The sequence below is a fragment of the Capricornis sumatraensis genome, chromosome 1, assembly GCF_032405125.1.
Source record: "Capricornis sumatraensis isolate serow.1 chromosome 1, serow.2, whole genome shotgun sequence".
In the NCBI taxonomy this organism is placed as follows: Eukaryota; Metazoa; Chordata; class Mammalia; order Artiodactyla; family Bovidae; genus Capricornis; species Capricornis sumatraensis.
This window is the reverse complement of record NC_091069.1, coordinates 86,873,849-86,899,687: the sequence shown is the minus strand read 5'-3', so window position 1 is coordinate 86,899,687 and position 25,839 is coordinate 86,873,849. Positions and strand designations below refer to the sequence as shown.

Sequence of the window (25,839 nt, the reverse complement as noted above, 5' to 3'; positions counted from 1 at the left end):
TACTGATCCCAAGACTAATATTTTTTAAAAAAAGATTTTCTTTTTGCTTGCATTCTACTTATTGTCTTCTTTTTCATGGGAGACTGATAGTATACAGTTGAGTTAATATCTTCCTAGGCAGTATTACTTTGGCTAATTTTTAAATTTATTACTGAATCCATGACAATAGCCACCTTCTAATAGACATCCTCATCCTACAGATCAATCATCCTCTTCTCTGAAGTTACCAGTGTATCTTGGTCAGCAGTAAGGTAGAGGTAGCAGGAAAGAAAGCGGGATCTGCATTATTAGGCCAGGCGCTCCTTCTTGTAAATTTGAACTCAATTTTAACATCATCATTATTAACATGTACTGTGAACAGGTGCTAGGGAAAAAATTTTTTTAATCGGGTACAGAGGCAGTTGCTGAAGCCCCAAGATGGAAAGGACTGGCTCCGCTATTGGTTTCTATATCCCCAAGGTCCAGAATGGTCACTTGCACGTAGCAGATATCCAATAAATACCTATTCAATGAAGTGAACGGGTTCATAAAAAGCAGAGTACAAGGTAACACAGCCTAAGTGCCAAATGACAAAGCAGCCACAGCTGACCCTGAAACAACAGGAGGTTAGGGGCATCTACCCTTTGGGCAGTCAAAACTCCTTGTACAGCTGGCCCTCCACACTGGTAGTTCCTGCATATCCATGGTTCCACAGCAGCGGATTCGGCGAGCCTTGGATGGTGAAGTACTGTAGTACTGACTACAGAGAAAAATCTGCATTTAGTAGACCTGCACAATTCAAACTCGTGTTGTTCAAGGATTAGCTGTACTAAAAATATTCTCTAAACACTCTTCACATTGGAAATGGGGCTTAAGCTAAATCTGAATAAAGAACACATAAATCTGAAAGAGTAACACAAACCATGAGGTGGTGGAAAGAGACTCCAGAATGCAAACCTTTTTGAGTAATGATTTTTAAAAGAGAGAGACAAAGGAAAAAGAGATAATGGCTTATGTGCAAAGCAAGAGTACACTATTTTGGTTGAAAAAGATCAAATAGATAGGAAATATAAATAGCCTAATGGAGAGATAACGGAGAGATCTGAAATCTACTACACACAAAAATGAAAAATAAAAGAGAATGTCTTGAACAAATCAATATTTTTAGAAGCCAGAAGCAATACTATGTAGAACGCCTTGGTCAAAGAAGAGACCAGAGGCATAATATTTATTACGAAGGTCCCTCACTGCAGTCACCCAGACATGAGGTGGTGAGGTGATGGAGGTCTGAACCAGGATAACAACAGTGCAGTGTCAGGAATTAAATGATTTTACATAGATTTAAAACATTACACAGGACTTATGAAATCAGATGTGTGCTGGGAAAGTGAAGACAAGAGTGAAGCATTCAATGAAAGATGAATCTAGATTTTTAGACAAGGTAGAGGAGAGTTTGGATACAGAGAAGAAGATTGACTAGTAGTCTGGGAGGAGAACGATGACTGACTTTCAAGTGACAGGTCACCCAGGTAAAGAGATAAGCAAGAAATTAGACATGAAGAATTTTAACTGTGAAAAATACCAGGCCTAACTAGAAATATAATTAAATAAAAGGAATCAACTGGAGTGAGAGGACTTAATGTGTAACTACTGGGAAAAAAAAAGTATAATCTGGGCAACAACTATCTGAACAGAGAACAGTAGCAAGATCACAAGAGATTGAGAAAGGAATGATCAAAAAAAGAGAAAGAGAACAAAGAAGCTGAGAGAGAGAGCGAGCGAGCTGAGATTAGTATAAAACTGAAGACAGTAAAGGTGGCCTGTACAGAAACATGAAGGGATAGGATCACCATATTAATGGATAAGAGCTGAGAAAGGGGTTTCTTCTGTTACTACTGGTTGGTTGGTTTTTAATGGGAAAAACTGAAATGGCACTAGCAAGGTAACTATTACCATACGCATAACGGACTTAGGTCTACCTGAAATTAAGAATCATTGCTTATAAGCTCCATGTGAGCTGCAATCAGTCCTGAATATTCAATGGAAGGACTGATGCTGAAATTGAAACTCCAATACTTTGGCCACCTGATGCAAAGAACTGACTCATATGAAAAGACCCTGATGCTGGGAAAGATGGAGGGCAGGATGAGATGGCTGGATGGCATCACCGACTCAATGGACATGAGTTTGAGTGAACTCTGCGAGGTGGTGATGGACAGGGAGGCCTGGCGTGCTACAGTTCATGGGGTTGCAGAATCAAACACGACTGAGCTGAACTCATATCTGCCTGTTCTCCACAGTGCCTAGAAGGAATGCCAGGTATTCAGTAAGTACCTAAGGTTTCAACCCAAAGTCTTGAAAGCAAAAGCACACTTTTTTTTCAATTCACAACAACAAATTTTCTATGAGATATTGGCAACTTTGGTAATTTCATATTTCAGTCTTTTTGTGCTCATTCTCACTTAGCTGGCTAGCTATAAGAATCTAAGAAGTTTAATTTTTGAAGGAAAGAAACATGTTTACTGATAAGGAAATCAAAACTTTTTGTACTACATTCTAGATAACTGAAGCATTTCTATTTTATTAAAGGAGAGTTCAAAAATGTCTGCAATCATAACATATTGGTAATGCAACTATAAATAAAAAGTAGAATGCAAAGTAAAGATGAAAGAAGAAATACTTGATTTGCTATCTACTTAGAAGGAATAAGAAGTGTACATAAATATGTTAAGGTATGGGCTTTAAAAAAAAAATTGTTACATTACCCTGATGATTGTAAAGACTTCTTAGGACATGATGCCAAAGACACTTGGTATATGCCAGTCAGTGTTTAACACACAAACAGAGAAGAAAACAAACCTATAAGCAAAACAACCAAAACTCTAGCACCATTTGCTGCAGCTAATATCAGGCTGCTATTATGAGGCCAGTAACATCCCTGAAATAAGCTGTCAGAATTACATGGCAGGGCTCAGGCAATGCTCTGAATAGACCTGCTGCTGCTGCTGCTAAGTCACTTCAGTCGTGTCCAACTCTGTGTGACCCCATAGATGGCAGTCCACCAGGCTCCCCCATCCCTGGAATTCTCCAGGCAAGAACTAACTTGCTCTAAAAGGCTCTTTTCAGTGGAAGTCATAGCAAGCAGCAAGAGACAGTACACCGTTCCTCTATATACCAACATAAAGATGCAGAACCAGTGGATATAGAGGGCTGACTATACTATGCCATATTATATGAGCATCTTCGGACTTTGGTATCCATGGAGGGGGTAGGAGGCAGGAGGAATGGTCCTGAAACCCATGCTTTGCAGGCAGTAAAGGATAATCGTAGTACATTCCAATGACAAACACTGTGCATATCAAAGAAGTGTAGGACACAAGACTTGCCCTTAAGGATACAATTTAGTTGGGAGACAAGATATATATATATAGATACATTTATTTAATACATATTCAAATAACAATGTAACCTAATACATGAGTCTTTCATTTAAGAACCATATATTAAGCAACTGCTATGTGCAAATCATTCTGCTGAACTTAGGGAAATAAGAACACCCTTAAAGTGACTCACAATCTAGTGAGGAAACAAATATGCAAAGTATGAGATATGTGGTATAATCAAGATAGAGCAGGAGTTTTCACCACTAATCCTCTCTCAACCAACCCTATGGATTAAGCAGTATTATCCAGTAACTTTGTGAAACACTGCCCAGAGCCTAAGGTATACTAAACGTTCAAAGCTAAAGCTAAAATCTGTAGTTTACTCATCCGTGTTGGTCAACCAAGTGTCAACTGGACTTCCTCCCAAACCTGCTGATGTCGGTTCCACTTGGTACTTTGATCAGGTAATTCAATTAAGTATCATATAAACCAACAAAATATAGGCATGAAGAGAAAGACTACACTGAATGCTTCAGAAACACAGACAAAGGAAACCTACTAAAAAACACTAGGTTTTGTCAAATTAGATTTGGATGAACTGTTAAAGACTGGGGAAAAAATCATTTAAAATCTATGGTTTTGCACTCAGTGTGCTTTACTCAAAGAAAACCAGGGAGTTCCCTGGCAGTCCAGTGATTAAGACTCTGCACTTTCCCTGCTGGGGGCACAGGTTCAATCCCTGGTCAGGGAACCAAGATCCCACATGCCAAATGGCCAAAAAAAAACTAAAATCAGAAATCATTAATATATTATAATTGTAGCTTATTCAAGATGGACAACACAGCACTCCAATCAGCATTTTAAAACACAATAGTGAAGGGTCAGTGCACTTGGCTACATTGACAAACGACCGTATGTTTGTATTTCTTTCTACTTGCCATGCCCAGGCTCGTCACTCAAACTTTCCTTATGGCAAAATTATTCCTTATTTAACCTCTCTTCTCATCTATGAACTGTTGTTGTTTAGTCACTAGGTCATGTCTGACTCTCTCGCAATCCTACGGAATGTAGCCAGCCAGGCTCCCTCTGTCCATTGGATTTCCCAGGCAAGAATACTGGAGTGGGTTGCCATTTCCTTCTCCAAGGCATCTTCCCAACCCAGGGATCCAAACCGTGTGTCCTGGGTCTCCTGCACTGGCAGGCGGATTCTGTACCACTGAGCCACCAGGGTTATTAATTTACCATCTATGAATTATGGAATGATTATGAGTATCTACACAGGTAGTTTTGCAAAGGTTAATAAAAATTATACATGAAAAGTGTTTAGCGCTGTACCTGGCAAGGGCAAGTGCTCAATAAATAAAACTATTATTATTTTTGGAGAGTTAAGAAGAAAATAAAGAGAGGAAAGAGCAGATACAGTGCTGAGTTCTATTACTGGGACCAGGGCACCTTCCTCCCTGACTGACCACTCTTTCCAGTTCAGTAAGGGAGCTGACCCAAGTCCCCAGGCTCCTTCTGCTCCCTCCGTTTAGCGTATGTATCCACATTCCTCAGGAGCAGGATTTAGTTGTGCCTGTAATTCAGGCTCCTTAGCTCACTGCTTAACTTTCTCATTTAGAAAGTATAAACAAAAAAATTGAGAACAAGCCCCAGACTGGGCTGTAATGTTCCATCAGGTGAAACTGGTATCATCCTTTAGGAATGTGACATCATGTTTATTTCTCCTAACTAGATATGCTAGTATTGGATCCAACTTCTGTCACATGCAAACGAGTGCTAATAAAACCTGTGTGTAAGGTAATGAAACACCCCCTGGCGCTTTCTTTGGATCCCCAATGGAGTCATGCTGAGAATCTATTCACCACACCCAAAATACCTATTCCACCCAACCTTATTCAATATTTCCCAAAACTCACCTGAATTCTAGGGCTTCTACTCCCTTATTTTTCTCCCTATCTTTTCTCCAAAACAAAATACCTACTCATTTCTCCTTTTGCCATACTGCTGCTAACCAACACTATGACAAATTTTCCCTCGTACGCGATAGGGTGTTTTTATAATAGACGTTAAGCAGCATTAAAGTTTGCCAAAGAAAGTGATTTTTATTTCCTCAAATACTTTTACTGCATAAGAGCAAATACATGATTGACATATTATTCTGTTCAAATATAGCATATGTAAAGTAGAGCTAAGAATAACCTAAGTAAAGCACTACACAAAAAATGATATATGATCAATAAACACAAACCATACTAATAAATATATATACATAGAACTTAATTAGGCTATTCTCAGAGCAAGTTGCAAAATACCCAAATTTGCATTTTTTTAAAGAGAAATAAAGACTGTATTTCAACATTCGCTACACAAAAATAAATAAAAATATTAAAAGAAAATACAGTGGTACATTATTAAACACATTTGAGGAACACAAATTGTTAAAAACCTTCCCTGAGCCCCTTACAATATAACTGTTTCATTACATTATACTACCTGAAGAAAAGATTGAAATAAATGATAACTTTCTTTAAATTATGACAGCTATTCAAAGCATACTTAATCAGGTAAATATTATAATTCATTTTTCTACTTCAGATCAGAAGCAGTTATTCAGGGAGAGGGATCAATAAAAGGAGACAATGAGTTATGGAGAACAATGGCTCAGCTTGAGTACTGGGACTCCCGAGTTCTAAACTAAATACACACCAACTCACAGACTGATCTAAGTTTACCTCCTCCCTCTGGCTCTATACGGCTTCCCTTATGGCTCAGCTAGTAAAGAATCCGCCTGCAATGTGAAGAGACCTGGGTTCGATCCCTGGGTTGGGAAGATCCCCTGGAGAAGGGAAAGGCTACCCACTCCAGTATTCTGGCCTGGAGAATTCCATGGACTGTACAGTCCATAGGGTTGCAGAGTTGGACACGACCAAGTGACTTTCAGTTTCACAGGCTCTAAAAGATGGAACAAAGTATGAGACTATATACGTTCTAAGGTCCCTTGGAGGTTAAAATATTATTAGTTGTCTGTCCTTGTCAGCCTTAAAATTCTACAACAGTTAAGTACTAAAATGAAGACTACAGAAAATACATCCATTAGGAAGTAAAAACAGGTGAATGTGCGTGCTGAAGTCTGTGACTTCTATCTGCCTATACCCACCTCAACCCCTCTGCGCCTTTATCTATTCTTTTCTACCAGCTTCCCAACTTCTCCTTCCTGCCTCAGGTTTCTCTCCCAAACTACAGTTTTCTCTGTTGTATCTCTAGTCTGCAATGCCTGTAAGTTATTACCACCTTCTACTGCCATCTCTGGTCGCATCGTATTTCATCTATCATCAATTTATTGTCCCTAAATCACTTACTAACAGGGCAAAGAGAATGTAAGCAGTTACTATGTCAAATGGATCACTTAAACTAGTTGTTGGCTTCTAAAATATGATTTAAACAATACAATCAAATGCATTCTATCCACAGAAATTTTAACCAAGAAGGGGAAACCACTTATTGGACACCTATTGGTCATATACTATACATATTTTATCTTTTAAAATCACACAACTACTCTGCTTGGTGGCTTTATTATCTATAATTTACAAATAAAAATGAGGTCCAAAGAATTAAGACTCTGCACTTTCATTGCCGAGGGCCAGAGTTCAATCCCTGGTTGGGTAATTGAGATCACAAAAGCCATGTGGCCAAAAAATAATTAAAAACTTTAAAAATAAAATTAAAAGAATAAAAACAAGGTCTGGAAAAATCTAAATCAGAAGTTATGGAGCTGCTGACTAGAAGGTACACATTTCCCACTGCCAAATTATGATGGTCAATAGACTACTTCATGGAGAAGGCAATGGCACCCCAGTCCAGTACTCTTGCCTGGAAAATCCCATGGATAGAGGAACCTGGTAGGCTGCAGTCCATGGGGTTGCCAAGAGTCGGACACGACTGAGCGACTTCACTTTGACTTTTCACTTTCATACATTGGAGAAGGAAATGGCAGCCCACTCCAGTGTTCTTGCCTGGAGAATCCCAGGGATGGGGGAGCCTGGTGGGCTGCCGTCTATGGGGTCGCACAGAGTCGGACACTACTGAAGTGACTTAGTAGTAGCAGACTACTTCATCAAAATGTTGACCAAATCAAGAAACTTCATCAAAAGTGTAAAAAAAAAAAGTGTAGCTGACATCAAGCACACAGTAGGCTGACAAAGGGAAACCAGTCCCAATTACATGGGTTTTCAAACATCTTTCAAAGACTGATTAGCAAAGGGGTTTGCTTTAAATTCTGCTTAAATTACCAAAGTTTGTGGAAGTAAGTACCCTCCACCCCAATACAAAGAGAAGTAGATTTAGTTAATAAGTAATATTTAGGGCTAAATGGGCACATCTCCTGATAAAGAAGTACTATCAGTGATATTTCTCTACAAATAATTATTAAGCCCATTTTTTATAGTTTTAGAAAGTAATGTATGAGAATTTAGTGCTAGTAATGATGTCATGGAACAGCTCTCCTACTGAAAAGAGCCAAAACATCTAGATAAAATATTTCTAGAATCATCATAAGCAAAGCTGGTAAGAAAGTAAGGAATTATTTGACCAAAACTGAAGGGAAAATGGGAACCCAGTGAGGTAAGGGAACAAAAGCCATTTTGCTCTCTGGGTGTTGACCAATCAGAACAAATTTGAGCTATAGTTTGGACAGCTCTGGTCGGACATGACTTCACTTTGACTTTTCTCTTCCATGCATTGGAGAAGGAAATGGCAACCCACTCCAGTGTTCTTGCCTGGAGAATACCAGGGACGGGGGAGCCTGGTGGGCTGCCGTCTATGGGGTCGCATAGATTCAGACACGACTGAAGTGACTTAGCAGCAGCAGCAGCAGAATGCAAAAGACAAAATGTAAAGACCAGCACCATCTAGAGTATAGAGTCTTAACTGTAACAGAAGGGAAAGGGGCAGGGCACAACTTTTGAAACAATGACATAGCCCAGGGACACAAGATAAACTGACCAGAATCAGATGGATCCAAGACATGCAAACAAGTCAACTCTGAATAGACCTTGATCCTCAATCAGCAAGCTAAATGACACTTCCAAAGGCAACATGACAGTTCCAAAGGCACTGTCAAAAGACCAAGGAGTGGGTGGTGGTCCAATTCCTGGAGATCTCCAGTTCAGTTCAATTCAGTCACTCAGTCGTGTCCGACTCTTTGCGACCCCATGAATCGCAGCACGCCAGGCCTCCCTGTCCATCACCATCTCCCAGAGTTCACTCAGACTCACATACATCGAGTCCTTGATGCCATCCAGCCATCTCATCCTCTGTGGTCCCCTTCTCCTCCTGCCCCCAATCCCTCCCAGCATCAGAGTCTTTTCCAATGAGTCAACTCTTCACATGAGGTGGCCAAAGTACTGGGGTTTCAGCTTTAGCATCATTCCTTCCAAAGAAATCCCAGAGCTGATCTCCTTCAGAATGGACTGGTTGGATCTCCTCGCAGTCCAAGAGACTCTCAAGAGTCTTCTCCAACACCACACTTCAAAAGCATCAATTCTTCGGCGCTCAGCCTTCTTCACAGTCCAACTCTCACATCCATACATGACCACTGGAAAAACCATAGCCTTGACTAGATGGACCTTTGTTGGCAAAGTAATACCTCTGCTTTTCAATGTGCTATCTAGGTTGGTCATAACTTTTCTTCCAAGGAGTAAGCGTCTTTTAATTTCATGGCTGCAGTCACCATCTGCAGTGATTTTGGAGCCCCCCAAAATAAAGTCTGACCATGTTTCTACTGTTTCCCCATCTATTTCCCATGAAGTGATGGGACCAGATGCCATGATCTTCGTTTTCTGAATGTTGAGCTTTAAGCCAACTTTTTCACTCTGCTCTTTCACTTTCATCAAGAGGCTTTTTAGCTCCTCTTCACTTTCTGCCATAAGGGTGGTGTCATCTGCATATCTGAGGTTATTGATATTTCTCCCGGCAATCTTGACTCCAGCTTGTGTTTCTTCCAGTCCAGCGTTTCTCATGAGGTACTCTGCATAGAAGTTAAAGAAGCAGGGTGACAATATACAGCCTTGACATACTCCTTTTCCTATTTGGAACCAGTCTGTTGTTCCATGTCCAGTTCTAACTGTTGCTTCCTGACCTGCATACAGATTTCTCAAGAGGCAGGTTAGGTGGTCTGGTATTCCCATCTCTTTCAGAATTTTCCACAGTTTATTGTGATCCACACAGTCAAAGGCTTTAGCATAGTCAATCAAGCAGAAATAGATGTTTTTCTGGAACTCTCTTGCTTTTTCCATGATCCAGTGGATGTTGGCAATTTGATCTCTGGTTCCTCTGCCTTTTCTAAAACCAGCTTGAACATCAGGGAGTTCACAGTTCACGTATTGCTGAAGCCTGGCTTGGAGAATTTTGAGCATTATTTTACTAGCATGTGAGATGAGTGCAATTGTGCAGTAGTTTGAGCATTCTTTGGCATTGCCTTTCTTTGGAATTGGAATGAAAGCTGACCTTTTCCAGTCCTGTAGCCACTGCTGAGTTTTCCAAATGTGCTGGCATATTGAGTGCAGCACTTTCACAGCATCATCTTTCAGGATTTGAAACAGCTCAACTGGAATTCCATCACCTCCACTAGCTTTGTTCGTAGTGATGCTTTCTAAGGCCCACTTGACTTCACATTCCAAGATGTCTGGCTCTAGATTAGTGACCACATCATCATGATTATCTGGGTCGTGAAGATCTTTTTTGCACAGTTTTTCCGTGTATTCTTGCCACCTCTTCTTAATATCTTCTGCTTCTGTTAGGTCCATACCATTTCTGTCCTTTATCGAGCCCATCTTTGCATGAAATGTTCCCTTGGTATCTCTAATTTTCTTGAAGAGATCTCTAGTCTTTCCCATTCTGTTCTTTTCCTCTATTTCTTTGTAATTATCGCTGAGGAAGGCTTTCTTATATCTTCTTGCTATTCTTTGGAACTCTACATTCAGATGCTTATATCTTTCCTTTTCGCCTCTCTTCTTTTCACAGCTATTTGTAAGCACTCCCCAGACAGCCATTTTGCTTTTCTGCATTTCTTCACCATAGGGATGGTCTTGATTCCTGTCTCCCATCTCCACCCCCTCCCAAAAGTAGCTGGAATAATCCCCCCACTCATTAGCATATGAAATTACCCAGTCTATAAAAACCAACCATGCCACATCTCACAGCCCCCCTCACCCTCTGCAAGGGCCCATACCCTGTCTGTGGAGTGTGCTTCTCTCTGAATCTGAATAAATCCACTTCTTACCTATCACTTTGTCTCTCACTGAATTCTTTCTGTGATGAGACATCAAAAACCTGAGCTTCATCAGGCCCTGAAACCAGGTACCGTGGTTTTGGCTGGGTTCAAGTTCCAGCCACGTGGATTCAAGTCCCAATGTGAGGTAAACAGTTTCATAATAGACACATACATTTACCTAAGACCCTAAAGGGTTTATACTCTCAAGGCAAAGGTGACACAGAAGTATGTGATGTGATAGTTGGCTCAGTTGTGTCCAACTCTTTGCAACCCCATGGACCAGAGCCTTCCAGACTCCTCTGTCCAAGGAATTCTCCAGGCAAGAATACTGGAGTGGGTTATCATTCCCTTCTCCAGGGGATATTTCCAACTCAGGGATCAAACCTGGGATCTCCTGCACTGCAGGCTGATCCTTTACCATCTGAGCCACCCAAGAAGCCTGAGGCAGAAGTATATTGGCACTCAAAACTTCACAGCCAAAATATGAGTCAACTACTTGGGTGGTCTAAAACTCCAAGCAAGGAATTTATTCCAAAGTGGTTCAGTCTATATAATGCCTGCAGAAACAAAGGCAAAAACTTTCTGTAGGAGATACCTTTATCTGAGACCTGATTATTCTTACACTTTCTCAAGGACAGTGAGCAGCACACAGATATCTAAGCATACAAAGAAACAAGTCATCATAAGCAGGAACTGGCAAAAGCAACTGACCATAGAAAGGGCCCTATCAGATCTCACATATACAGAGCAGAGAGACAACAACTTTGAAATAATCATACTTATTCGGTTTAAAGAATGAAAGGTAACCTCAAAAATATCTGCAGGGAACAGGAAGCTACTAAGAGATACAGCAGCTCTGTGTGCTAGTCACTCAGTCGCATCCGACTCTTGCAACTCCATGGACCATAGCCCACTAGAGGCTCCTCTGTCCATGGAGTTCTCCAACAAGAACACTGGAGTGGGTAGCCATTCCGTTCTCCAGGGGATCTTCTTGACCCAGGGATCAAACCTGGGTCTCCTGAAATGCAGGAAGATTCTTGCAGAAGACGTATAAATGGAACCAAAACTAAACTTCCACAATAACCAAAATTACAAACCCACTGGATAACCTTAAGAGAGTAGCTTCAACTTTAGAGGGAGCCTGGTCTCCAGTACATAGGGTCACAAAGAGTCAGACAGGACTGAAGTGACTTAGCATGTATGCACAATGGACTGGATGATAAATCAGAATAAACTACCCAGAATAATGCATGTAGTGATAAAAATATGGAAAATCTAAAGCAGATAAAGAAGGCTGAGAGACATGTAATCAGACCCAAATGGAAAAGAGGATAAGATAGAGGAGAAATCTAAAAAGATAATGACTGAGAATTTTGCAGAACTAATAAGATGTCAAATCAGAGACTCAAGCTTAACAAAGTCCCAAATAAAATAAAATAAAAAGAAATCTGTACTCTGATACAACCTTATGAAACTTCAGAACACCAAAGTCAACAGGAAATCTTAAATGTAGCTAATAAAATAAGCTTGAAAACTGTATATAGAACACAGTAAAATCTCCATGTGTATTCAGCTCAGTTCAATCGCTCAGTCGTGTCTTGACTCTTTGTGACCCCATGGACCACAGCACTTCAGATCTCCCTGTCCATCACCAACTCCCAGAGTTTACTCAAACTCATGTCCATTGAGTCGGTGATGCCATCCAACCATCTCGTCCTCTGTCGTCCCCTTCTCCTCCCACCTTCAATCTTTCCCAACATCAGGGTCTTATTTGAAAAGAAGTCAGCTCTCCCCATCAGGTGGCCAAACCTATTGGAGTTTCAGCTTCAACATCAGTCCTTCCAATGAACACTCAGGACTGATCTCCTTTAGGATGGACTGGTTGGATCTCCTTCCAGTCCAAGGGACTCTCAAGAGTCCTCTACAACACCACAGTTCAAAAGCATCAATTCTTTGGTGCTCAGCTTTCTTTGTAGTCCAACCGTCACATCCATACTTGACTACTGGAAAAACCATAGCCTTGACTAGACGGGCCTTTGTTGGCAAAGTAATGTCTTTGCTTTTTAATATGCTGTCTAGGTTGGTCTTAACTTTCCTTCCAAGAAGTAAGCCTCTTTTAATTTCATGGCTTCAGTCACCATCTGCAGTGATTTTGGAGCCCCCCAAAATAAAGTCTGCCACTGTTTCCATCGTTTCCCCATCTATTTGCCATGTCTATTGCTTCAAAATAAAAAGGAAAATGGTAAGTCACATTAGTGTGACTCTACCTTCGAAGGTTGTTAAGGACCAAGAAAGATGTTTTTGAAAAAAAATTTTTTTTAAAAATAACCATTAAGGTACCTGGAGATTTAAGTGATAGAGCTTGTTTGAAATCTATTTCATTCCTGGTCATGTAACCCCTCTCTGGGCCTCACTTTACCTGTAAAAGATGGTTGTAGGTGATAGTTTCCAAAGTTCATGCCATTTCAAAGATTACTATATCATTGTAACCTGCCAGACTCCACTGTTCATGGGATTCTCCAGGCAAGAATACTGGAGTGGGCTGCCATTCCCTTCTCCAGAAGATCTTCCCGACCCAGGAATTGAACCCAGGTCTCCTGCATTGCAGTCAGATTCTTTTTACCAACTGAGCTATGAAGGAAGTTCTATGCCAGCTACTATATCAGTTATTCAGAGAGGTGATTCAAACTATAATATTCTACTGCCTAAAAATAAAATGCTACATGTCATCAAAAAGAATAATAGAAACATAATAGAAATTACATCCTAAATTCTATAAAAAGCCATCTGTATCTGGAACATCAACACAAGTGTTGAAATCACCAAACTACATACATAAACACGAACTTGGGCAAACTCCAGGAGATAGTAAGGGACAGGGAGGCCTGGCATGCTGCGGTCCATGGAGTCTGAACAACTTAGTCACTGAACAAAACAACATACATAAAAACAGAAAAGGCCAACTAAAGAAGTGGCTCTCAAACCCTGCTGCATATTAGAACCACTAGGAAACTCAAAAGAGTACTAATGCCATGGGCCCTGATTCCTAAGATTCTGATTTAAATGGTCTGGGGGGTACATGTCAGGAAATAAGTATTTTTTAAAGTTTCTACGATTTCACCTAAAGTTGAAACACACTGAACTCAAGTGACAAATAGTAAGCTATGTTTTAAAGGAGTAAAACCTCTGTAATCTTTCAAAAATATAAAGATTATAAAGTTATCAATAATATAAATAGAATGAAAAATGAACCTGTTTACAAAATTATACCATAACCACAATGGGGTTCACCTGGGTCCAAGTTTAAAGGAAGTAGTTAAAGGGACAAATGATATCAAAGATTAGTTTTATAGAGTGGTTGGTAAATGTATACAATTTGTTATCCAAGACGTCATGTAAGGTTAAGACAAACATATTCAGAAAAATTTAGGTAAGTTCCAAAACAACAGACACACAGTGGATTACTAAGAAAAGCAAGTACGTTTCAAGTATACAATCAGTATTTTGAGGCTGACACTGAAGGCAATAATTCACTCTTCCTTAAATGTCCAAGCACCATCATCAGACCCAAAGTACTAGACTGCACGACCCCAGGATGGCACTTACTTGCTCTAGCCTTAGAAGAGTTATAACTGAAGACTCTGCTTTTCTCTGGGACAAGGAGATACATAAGAGTACAAACTTAACATCACACACTTGCTACCATTCATTTATTCGGCACTTTATGTTATGTACCAGACTTCTGCTAGATATTTTTAAATATCTCATTTAATTCTCATCAGGTAGTTTATCAGCCTCACCTTAACATATGAAGACACTAAGTTCCTGAGAGGTCAGAATTATGGCAAACATATATTTAGCAAGAAAAAAAATAGAAAGTTTAAAGCAAAGATTTAAATCCAGGTCTGTGCCATGTTGTCTTTCATTGTAATTGTAAATAACAGTTATAATAACAAAAAATAAAGTGTCGTTTTAAGAGTTTATTTTGTCCATTTAAATGCTCAGTAAACCTTCACAATAGTCTATGAAGCTGATCAAACTTCAATCCCCTTTCCCTCAAATCTCTTCCTATCCTTTGACACATCTTGCTAGCCCTACCTTCAAAAATGTATTCTGAATCTATTATATTTTAAGTATGTATCACATGTGACTATGTTATCTGGTCACTATCATTCTAGTTCATCTCTGGCTCAGAGGATGAAAATAGCCTCTAACTAGACTTTCTGATCTGTCTGCCCTCCCAGTCTATCCTGGATCCTTGCAAAGGGTTCCACTGAAAGATGGTATCACTCTTCTGTTCAAACATTTCAACAGTTGCCCATCTTGCTGACACAGAAATATAGTCCTTACAATGAGAAAGGCCCAATACCTCTGACATCATTTCTTCCATTCTCCTCCTGCACTTCAGCCACACTTCACTAATTACTCTTTGAACATTCCGAGGATATTTACCCTTCCCCCTACTGTTCCCCTGATTAGAATATTCTTTCCTCAGATTTCACCCTTTCAGGTCTTTGCTTAAATAGCACCTTATCAGTAAAGCCTTTCTTCCCCACTCTACCCTCTCAAGCACTCCATATTCTCCTTACCCTACTTTATCATGGCACTTATTACCATCTTTTTATGAATGTATTCATTTATTTATTTGGCCACTTGATGGAAAGAACTGACTCACTGGAAAAGACCCTGATGGCTGGGAAAGATTGAAGGCAGGAGGAGAATGGAACGACAGAGGGTGAGATGGTTGGATGGCATCACTGACTCAATGGACATAAGTCTGCGCAAGCCCCAGGAGTTGGTGATGGACAGGGAAGCCTGGCAGGCTACAGTCCATGGGGCTGCAAAGAATCAGATGTGACTGAGTGACTGAGGACACACACACAGAGCCTCTACACCACATGCCTTAATACGCAATCATATCACCTTTTCCATGCAATTCAGCATTTCCAGGTAGATAGCAGAACCTCCCTTACCACATGCAACATCAAAATCTAGACACAATGAATACTATTTTTTACTTACATGCTTCTTTCCCAGAAATCAGTAATTTTCAAATACTGAGTCTTAGATTCTTATTACCTCATTAGTTCCTTCTTCCTGCTCTTCTCATTCACTGCTAGCTCTCCTCTCTCACGCTATTCTAAGAAAAGTTAAACCCCCAAAATGATAAATTCTGATTCTACTGCATTTTGTTTGTTCTATCACTCCAACTAGACTGCATGTGTCTTTGAGATCATCTAACACAATGTGTCATAAACAGAAAATTCTCTCAAATATTAGATGCATATTCTATCTCCAATTTCTTTCACAAATACAAAGCTCAGTAGTAATCTTGACAATTCTTTCCCCATGAATTACATACTCTTATATGAATGGTGGTGGTGGTGAGGCAAGAGGGGGATTCCCACAAGTAAAAAAGAGAATTTTATATTAATCAACATGGGCAAAGGGGCAAAAAATGACCAGTAAATTTCTAGAACAAGGGAGCACCAGTTCCTTACTCCCCAGATCTGAAGGAGGGAGGAAGTGATGCAGGCAGGCCACGAAGATGAGAACTTGGATTGCCTCTTACAACTCAGCCCTGGCAACTTGAAAGAGCAGGACTGACAGGTTCCTCAAGGGACAATTAGACCTAATCTTAAAGGTATTTCTGTTGAGTCTGGTATTAGTCTGACTTAGGCAAAGATATAAAAATAAAAGGAGGATACCAACTAATCCAAATTTCATTATCATCATTCATTCAATTCTTATTTTCTACTGTTTTTCTAGAAAAATTCCAACGGCAAAAGAAAAATAAAGGAATATAATCAAATTTAATGATTCTGATGTAAAGAAAGGATTTTTTAAATATATTTTCAATTACGCTAATAAGAGAATCAAAAAACACAGATTCCTACAAATTCTCTCCTTCCAACAGAATATACTTGTTCTGTTTAAAAGTCATGGCACATTTTCGAAGTTTCTCCATGGATGCTTAATTTTAACTGGAGCTCAAACCAAGAGTCAGTGAACATGTAGTATTCTTAATATGATGAGCACCAATAGGAAATCTACCTGAAGTTTAACATTTGCCATAAATAACCCAGTTAAGTAGTGTGTGTATGTGTGTATATATTCTGCGGGGCAGGAGGAGAGAAGGCACAACTAAAGAGAAACTACAACTACAGGGAAATTAAAAGTTAAATATGGGGGTGGAGGGAGAGAAGTTAAGATAGGTTGGAAATTTTCAGACTTCCCAGGTAGAAAGGTAAGAACTGTTTTGTTTGTTTTTGAACAAATTAGTGTGACTTATCTTACATTCCCTAAACTGGATAAGAAGTTAAAATTTAAGCAGCTACATACAAAAATCATTATCCACAATTGTACAATGGTTAAAGTTAAAGCCTGCCTTTAATACTTCCTTGAAGTCTGAAATCCACAAACTCATTTATGGAATGCATTGCTGGTTCATTATGAGAAAAATCACAAATATCAACAGACTAGATACTGAAGTCACAAAACCGTACCAATGAAAAAGTTGCCAAAGAATATAAACATGTAATTGTATAAATAAGCAGAATCTCAGAAACTATAGATCACACCCTCACTGCATTCAGCTTCTCAGAGGCCTTCCCTGACCTCCATCTAAAACAGCTGCCCCATCATACTCTAAGGGGCTTTCCCAGGTGGCTAAGTGATAAAGCATCTATCTCCCTGCCAACGCAGGAGACTCAGGAGACTGGGGTTTGATCCCTGGGTGGGGAAGATCCCCCGGAGGAGGAAATGGCAATCCACTTCAGTATTCCTGCCTGGAAAATCCCATGGACAGAGAGGAGCCCGGTGGGCTACAGTCCATGGGGTCGCAAAGACTCATACACGACTGAGCATGATCACACCTTACTCTTGTATCCTAGTGTATTTTTCCCATAGCAGTTGCCACTATGGATCAGCATACTGTATAGCTGCATTTGCTGCCTCCCAACTAAAACATAAGCTCAATGAGGACAGAGGCTTTCTCAGTTTTGTTAACCCCCAAGCCTACAGGCACAGTGTTACCACTTAATAAAGACACTGAATATAGGATGAAACCGAAGTTCAGAGAGTTTGTTAAAGGATTTCCTCAAGGTCACAGAGCTGGCAGCAAACACAGCCTGTATCATAACCCTGTCTGCTTGCTCTTTCCACAACCACTTCCACTCCACCAAAGCAGTCTGGTCCAGCACATGATTCCATTTAACACGATTCCATTTCTTTTCAAGTGCCAAAGAAAATACATGCTACCAAAAACAGTGGCACAGTGGATAGTATTTTAACTTCAAGTATTTCAGCAACCAAAAATATACTCAGATTTCACAAGCATACAGGATTAGCCAGTAAACAGAAAGGCACAGCCACTCAGAGTTTTCTAAGTTCTTTGTGAAATTGGTGAATGCCTTGGAAGTTTTAAGAACAGCCACTGAAACCTACTTACCAATTCAGAACTGTCTGCAAAGTACCAGTCTCACTCTCAACCTTCTGAGAGCCCAGAGTAGTTCCTCCCTGGATACACTTTATCTTGCAAATTATGCAAGGAAATGTAAGCAACTTTAAAGCTCTTTTTAGTTTCCCGTTAAAGTATAAGTCAATCTTACAAAACCCTGAACAGAAAATTAACCCGTGGGAAGTTTTAGATTCTGAGAAGGGGAAATCATCTCTGAACCATCATCTGGCAGGGCTCATCTAGGTCCTTCATTCAAAATCCAGGAATCTGAAATACCTAAGAGAAACGCCGGAGGGGGCGAAGGAGAAGGAAAAGAAGAAACATTTACATTTTTAAAAAGCGAGCTGATACTCCTAGTAACACTCTGGCCCAACAGCAGCTTCTTGCTTAAAGTCAAGGCCTCACGGACACAATTTCTGGTTGTCTTCTTTGATCACCTTCCTTACCGAGAGGCGCCAACTGTCAATACCTTTTACGGGGACCATCTCTAGACCCAGGATGGGACTCCCCAGGACAAGGGATGATTGCTTATCTCGCAAAACTACTGTAAGCCCAATTAGTAAACTGAAGGGAACACCTCAGATGTGGAATGGCAAGAGAGTTGAAATGAACCTGAGAGTTAAGAGTGGAAAGGAGCAGATGAAAAGGTGTGAGGAAGGTAAACAACGTATCAGGGGCGAGAGAGAGAACCCGGGTCGAGGAAGTGGGGTCTGCGACAGGCAAAGGCGAAGGAAGGAGGGGGACGAGGTTCGAGGTGGGATGGGCAGGAGCAAAGGGGGAGGGGACGAGCGACGGCTAAGCAGGGGAGGGGGAAGGGTCTGGGGCGGGGCGGAAGGGAGCGAAGAGGCGGGATGAAGAGGGCCAGGCCGGGAGGGTCTTTACCTGCAGCTCCGCCCGCTCCACTTCCCACTGGGCTCTCTCGACCTCGAAGCGGGCCCACTCATGCTGCAGGAAGTGCAGGATCCCCGGGAGGCTGTACTGGGCTCGGGCCGCCCCCGCCGCAGCCGCCCCGTCGCCGGCCGCGGCAGCCTCCGCCAGAGGCCCGAGACCCTTGGCACCACCGGCTGCCGGGTGGTTGTTGCTGAAGAAGACGCCGGGACCCGCTTGCTCGTCCATGGCGGCCGCAGGAACCGGGGAAGCTGCCCAGGCACCCAGGAGCGGAGGCAACGGCGGCAGCCAGCAGCGCCTCCTCCTCCCTCCGCCGCTCCCCGCCCACACCCCAGTCAGCAGGGAGCAGCCGCCTGGGCGCGGGGGCCGGTCGAGCCCGGGACGGGCCGGGAAATGGGTCAACTGCGGCGCGCGGGCGGCCCGAGGCTTGCTGGGAAATGTAGTCGGGGGGCGGAGCGCCGACGAGTGCGGGCGGCCTGTGGGGCTGCGTTCAGACGGGGCGCGAGCGCGGCCCCGCCTACAGCCCCGCCCCTTCCCGCGGCGGTGGGGGCCGCCCCCTGGCGGAATGCGCGGGTTTCCTCACTGAAGGGGCTGGGCAGCCGCGGGCGGTGCTTTGGTCTCCCTCGCACGCGGAAGTTTTTGGGTGGCGCTCGCTGCTGCACACACACGCACACTCACGGAAGTTAGCGCGTTGAAATGTTAGCCCGAGTTGCACATCTTTTGGAGCTTCCTGGTAGTTCTGATAAAAAAACAAGCTCAAAGCAAGCTTCGCCAGTCCAACCCCAAGACCAGGGTTCTCCAGCCACCACTCTCAGACCCCTTCTGCTCAGACTTCGGTAATTCTCTGACCCTAGACACGCCTCAGTTTTGTCCACTTCCGTATGACTGTCGTTCCTGCCTTTCTTTGTCGCTTAGGGTTCAATCAAACCTGTTTCCTGGTCAGTTCTCACGGAGAAGGATCTCTGATCATCTTTCTACAGAACTCTACACAGCAACTTCCTGCTTCTTCCAAATTCTGGTTTGTTGACACCTCATTTGAAACACTACTCCGCTGAAGTCCTTTTCCCTTTGTAGTTAATCTTGAAGTAAATCCTGTAAAAAGTTTTGGATATCCAAGAATCGAAATGACAATTTCGATCTAATTTTTCCTCATTCCCGAGCAGTTTATACTCATTTCAATGTTTGACTCTTTAGTGCTGTCACTGGGAAAATAAAGATAAATGACACAATTCCCATGGTCAGTTCCTGCCAGTCAAAGAGACTGGCAATGAGAGAAAAGAGAGAAATGTACATCAATTCTCACGGTGCCTGAAACTACCTGAAAGAACAAAGTCCCTTTCCACGCCCTAGAGCTCTCTTAGGTATTCAGACACTTCTCCCTTTTCACTTACTTGTCCGGTTCGCGGTTTCTTCCATGGTTCACTTGCAAACTGGCATTATTGTTACCCTACGAAAGACACACCAGAGTCGTTTCAAGTGTGTCTAATTGTTACCTTTCTCTCAAGTCCTTGAAATTATGTCACTATAAATTCACACTACAATGATAATGAAAGGAAGGCACCTGAAAAAAATATTAACAAATGAAGATTAAATTAAGCACTTATTTTGTCCCCTTAGCAAGTCATTTGTAGTTCCTTTGTGGGATGGAGTTCTGGGATAACAGACCTTATAGCCATGAGAAAATGTAAAGATACAGGCTGGTGAGTGACAAGTCTGGGAAGGACATCCTGTTCCTGTGCTCCCCTCCCCCTCTTCCCATTGCTACTTGTGGAAAGGACAGGAAACACATTGTATCTGCGCTGGTAGCAAATAGATCGCTAGCTCTCTGCTTCCAGTTACAGAATGTTTCTATTTTATGAATTCGTCCTTTATTGGAATAAAAGTTTGATCCAAGCCTGGCCAAATTCCCTGGGTCATAAGTTGTTTTAGCTGTAAGTGTCTTTTGAGATACTGCGCAATCCTTTCATTTTACAGTTTAGGAAACTGAAGTCCAAAGAAGTTGAACTTGTTCACAGTGAAGCTTTGAGTGAGTGGCACAGTCAGAACTAGAAACCAGAATTCTTGATTGCTAGTTCTTTAATCTTTCCATTAACAGGTCGCCTCCTCTCTTACTTATCAGATCTATCAGAGTTATCAAGGGGACAGTAACACAACAATGGCATATTTTTTCATCTGCAGGATTTAAGTAATCTTACAGGTTTTGAATGTTAAAAGCTTCCCCCCCCCCAATAAAAGACATGTCTGACAATTCCTTTAAATAACTTTATAACATACTATAAAACATGATTACATTTAATGCTAGCTGTTTAAGAATCCATAAACCTTTAGCTAGATTCACCAAGAAGAAAAGAGAGAAGACTCAATAAAATCAGAAATGAAACAATTATGTGTCAACAAGTTGTACAACCTAGAAGAAATGGACACTTTCCTAAAACATACAAGGTATTGACTGAATCAGGATGAAACAGAAAATTACTCTTAATAGTAAGGAAAATGAATCAGTGATCAAAAAACCTCCTAATAAAAGTCCAGGACCAGAGAGCTTCCCTGAAGTATTTTGTTTGGTTTTTGTTTTTTTTTTTCTTTTGCCAGGCCATACAACATGTGGGATCTTAGTTCTCCAACCAGGGATAGAACCTGTAGCCCCTGCACTGGAAGTCCCACTTCACAGGTGAATTCTACCAAATACTCCAAAAAGAATTAATACCAGTCCTTCTCAAACTCTTCCAAAAAACTGAAGAGGCAGGAATTCTTCCAAACTCATTTTATGAGGCTAGCATTATTCTGATGCCAAACCCAATAAGAAATGCCACACAAAAAAAGAAAATTATGGGCCAATATCCCTGATGAACATAGGTACAAATACTCAACAAATGTTAGCAAATCAAGGTCAGTAATACATTAAAAAGAATCATTTACAGTGATCAAGTGGGTACATCACATTAAAAAAATGAAGGATAAAAACTGTATGATCTCAATAGATGCAGAAAAAGCATTTGATAAAATATATGATCCATTTATGATAAAAAGCTCTCAACAAAGCAGACATTGAGGGGATTTACCTCAACATAATAAAAGCCACTTATGACAAACCAACAGCTAACATCATACTAATGGTGAAAAGTTAAAAGCATTCCTCTAAGATCAGGAACAGACAAGGATGATCACTGTTGCTACTTTTATTTTACATAGTGTTGGAGGTGCTAGCCAGAGCACTTTGGTGAGAAAAAGAAATAAAATTCATCCAAGTTGTAAAGGAAGAAGGAAAACTGTCACTATTTGCAGATGCAAGTTTGTGTGCTTATTCGCTCACCATAATACTATATATAGAAAACCCTAAAGACTCCATCAAAAAAGTTAGTACAGTAACAATAAACAAATTCATTATTGCTGCAGGTTAAAAAATATATATACAAAAATTGGTTGTATTTCTATATGCCATCAATAAACTAGCAAAAAGAGAAATTAAGAAAGGAATCCCATTCACACTTGCATCAAAAAGAATAAGATACCTAGGAATAAATTTAACCAAGGAAGTGTAAGACCTGTACATTGAAAACTATAAGACATTAAGGAAAGACATTGAAGATCACACAAATAAATGGAAAGATATTCCATGCTCATGAATTGGAAGAACTAGTATTGTTAAAAAACTACCCAAAGCAATCTACAGACTCAATGCAATCCCTATCAAAATTCTAGTGTCATTTTTCATAAAAATAGAACAAATTTTCCTAAAATTTGTATGACATCACAAAGGACCAAAGGAATCCCAAGAACAAAGCTAGAAGCATTATGCTCCCTGATTTCAAAATCTATTACAAAACTATAGTAATTATACTAGTATGGTACTGGCATAAATACACATATCAATCAGTAAAATAGAGAGCCTAGAAATAAACCCAAATATATATGATCAACTAACGTATAACAAAGGAGTCAAGAACATATAATGGGGGAAGTTTGTCTCTTTGATTAATAGAGAATACAGGGAAAACTGTACAGCCACATGCAGAAGAATGAAACTGGACCACTAATTTATATCATATATTATAAAAATTAGCTCAAGATCGATTAAAGACTTGAACAGAAGACCTGAAAACACAGGTGATGAGTTCCTTGATATAATTCTTGGTGATGATTTTTTAAATCTGCCTGCAAAAGTAAAAGGAAGTAAAGCAAAATCAATAAGTTGGGACTGTATCAAAGGAAAAAGCTTCTGCACATTAAAGGAAATTATCAACAAAATTAAAAGTCTGGTACTAAATGGAAGGAAATATTTGCAACTTTCATATCTGATAAGGGCTTAGTATCCAAAATATACAAAGAACTTATACAACTCAACAGTAAAAAACAATCAGATTTTAAAATGAGAAGATGTGAATAACCATTTTCCCAAAGAAGACATATACATGGCTAACAGACACATGAAAAGATGCTCAATATCCTTACTCATCAGGTAAATGCAAATAAAAACCATGAGTTATCACCTCACACCTATGGCTATAGTCATAAGGGCAAGAAATAAGTATTGGGAAGGACATGAAGAAAAAGCAACTACTGATGGGACTATAAATTGCTGCAGTCACTATGGAAAACAATATGGAGCTTCCTCAAAACATTAAAACTACTATATAATACAGCAATTCTACTTCTAGGTTTTTATCTGAAGGAAATGAAATCACTTTCTCAAAGAGATATCTGCATTCCCATGTTAATTACAGCATTACTTACAATGCCCACAGCATGGAAACAACCTAAATTGTCCATCAGTGGATGAACAGATAAATAATAAGCAGTGCAATGGAGTATGATTCAGCCATAAAAAAGAGTGAAATCTTGCCATTTGCAACATGAATAGACCTCAAGGGCATAATACTAAGTGACATTAAGTCAGACGGAGAAAGATGATGATGTCATCTCTCATATATACATACACACATACATATATATATATGTAGTGGTTTAGTTGCTCAGTCATGTCCAACTGTTGCAACCTCATGGACTGTAGCCCACCAGGCTCCTCTTTCCACGAAATTTCCCAGGCAAGAATACTGGACTGGGTTGCCATTTCCTTCTCCAGGGAACCTATTTAAAACACACACACACACACACACACACACACACACACACAGCCCACACCACCCTCCCTAAAAAAAACAATCTCACAGATATAAAGAACAGATTCATGGCTGCTAGAAGTGAGTGGTAGGAGAAATGGATGAGAAGGGTCAAAAGGTGAAAAAGAAAGAATTTATAGATAACTTGAACTATCACATATATACAACAGCACTGATTTAATTCTTAGTTTAACCTTAGTGAAGTGAAAGTCGCTCAGTTGTGTCCAACTCTTTGCGACCCCATAGACTATACAGTCCATGGAATTCTCCAGGCCAGAATACTGGAGTGGGTAGCCTTTCCCTTCTCGAGGGGATCTTCCCAACCCAGGGATCGAACCCAGGTCTCCCACATTGCAGGTGGATTCTTTACCAGCTGAGCCACAAGAGAAGCCCAGTTTAATCTTATTATAATGCTTTTAAAGGACTTTATTTACACACAAAATAGTATTTATGATCTATAATGTTATATGATCAAAAATGTAACATCAAAATATGATGAGTGGTTACATTAAGGTGGAATTCTGAAGAAATTTACTTTTCTCTTTCCCCAAAAATATCTGGTAATATTTCTTTTCTAATTTAACAACAACAACAAAAACCACATTAATTTATAAAGAACTTCCTTTAGAGTTTTTTGTTCTATGTTGCTTTAAGAAAATAAAGACCATGAATCTCATCACTTCTCATCCTTCACTGAATCAACTCCTGAAGTTGTTAATTTTTGAGTGTGAACTTACCAGTGATTTGTTCTCCCCCGTATCTTTCACATTTTCAGTTCTCCATGGATTTTTTTAAGTGCATATTTTATCACATAAAACATAAGTACAGAAAACCTCAAAAGTGCTAAGTGAATACCTAAAGGAACTTTCACAAAGTGAGCAATTACATGTTTAGTAACTACCACGAACATCATGAAACTGAAAATGGCAGGCATCCCAGAGTCCTCTCTTGTGCATTTCATACACAACAGCAAAAATATTTTTCTTTCAAAAAAATATCCTGAGAACATTAATAATGAAAGAACAAGGCATTTGTAATGAATTAAATCTAAATTTTATTCATTTTACAATTTTGTAAATCTTAAAATCTTAGACAAATGGTTTAACTTTTTTTTAAGCAGTTCTCTCATTTTTACTATGAGAATAGTATTTACCTTATAAGGTAATTGTGAAGATTAAATGAGAAAAAATGTAATTCCCTTACCATAATGCCTGACATATATACTGAATAATACTTTTTACTGTATTGGAGTTCATAAGCCTAACTGAAATAACACATGTAAAAATCATGATTATAGGGACTCAATAATCACTCTATTCTCATCCCCTACTCAGAACTTTAATTCAAGAGTTAAAATAATCTTTTTTAAAAAGGAATGTCTGTTTTAAACCATGAAGTCTTCAGATCTCAAGTTGTTGCTGACGGTTTTCTGATCATTTCATTTTGTGATTAATAAAGCCTGTGACACAAAAAAATAGGGTTTTCCTTCCAAGCACAGAGAGCACCTGCCGAGATGTTGATTTATATATTAGTATAATCAGTTTAAAGAGAGAAATTATGAAATACTAAAAGGTTATTTAGATAATTCGAGTGTTTGTTATTTTTTGGTTTATGTGCTCACATGCTAAGTCACTTCAGCATGTCTAACTTTTTGCAACCCTATTGACTGCAGCTCTCCAGGCTCCTCTGTCCATTGGACTCTTCAGACAAGAATGCTGGAGTGGGCTGCCATGC

The 25,839-nt window shown here is 40.1% G+C and overlaps 1 protein-coding gene across 1 annotated transcript in view; it reads right to left on the bottom strand.

Moving 5' to 3' along the window:
* Positions 1 to 19,213, bottom strand: part of STRN (striatin) — a 105,281-nt gene extending 86,068 nt beyond the window's left edge. The window contains exon 1 of the mRNA XM_068964919.1: positions 18,980 to 19,213. Coding sequence (XP_068821020.1) covers positions 18,980 to 19,213 — 234 coding nt within the window. The remainder of the gene's footprint in view (positions 1 to 18,979) is intronic.
* Positions 19,214 to 25,839: the final 6,626 nt, after the last annotated feature.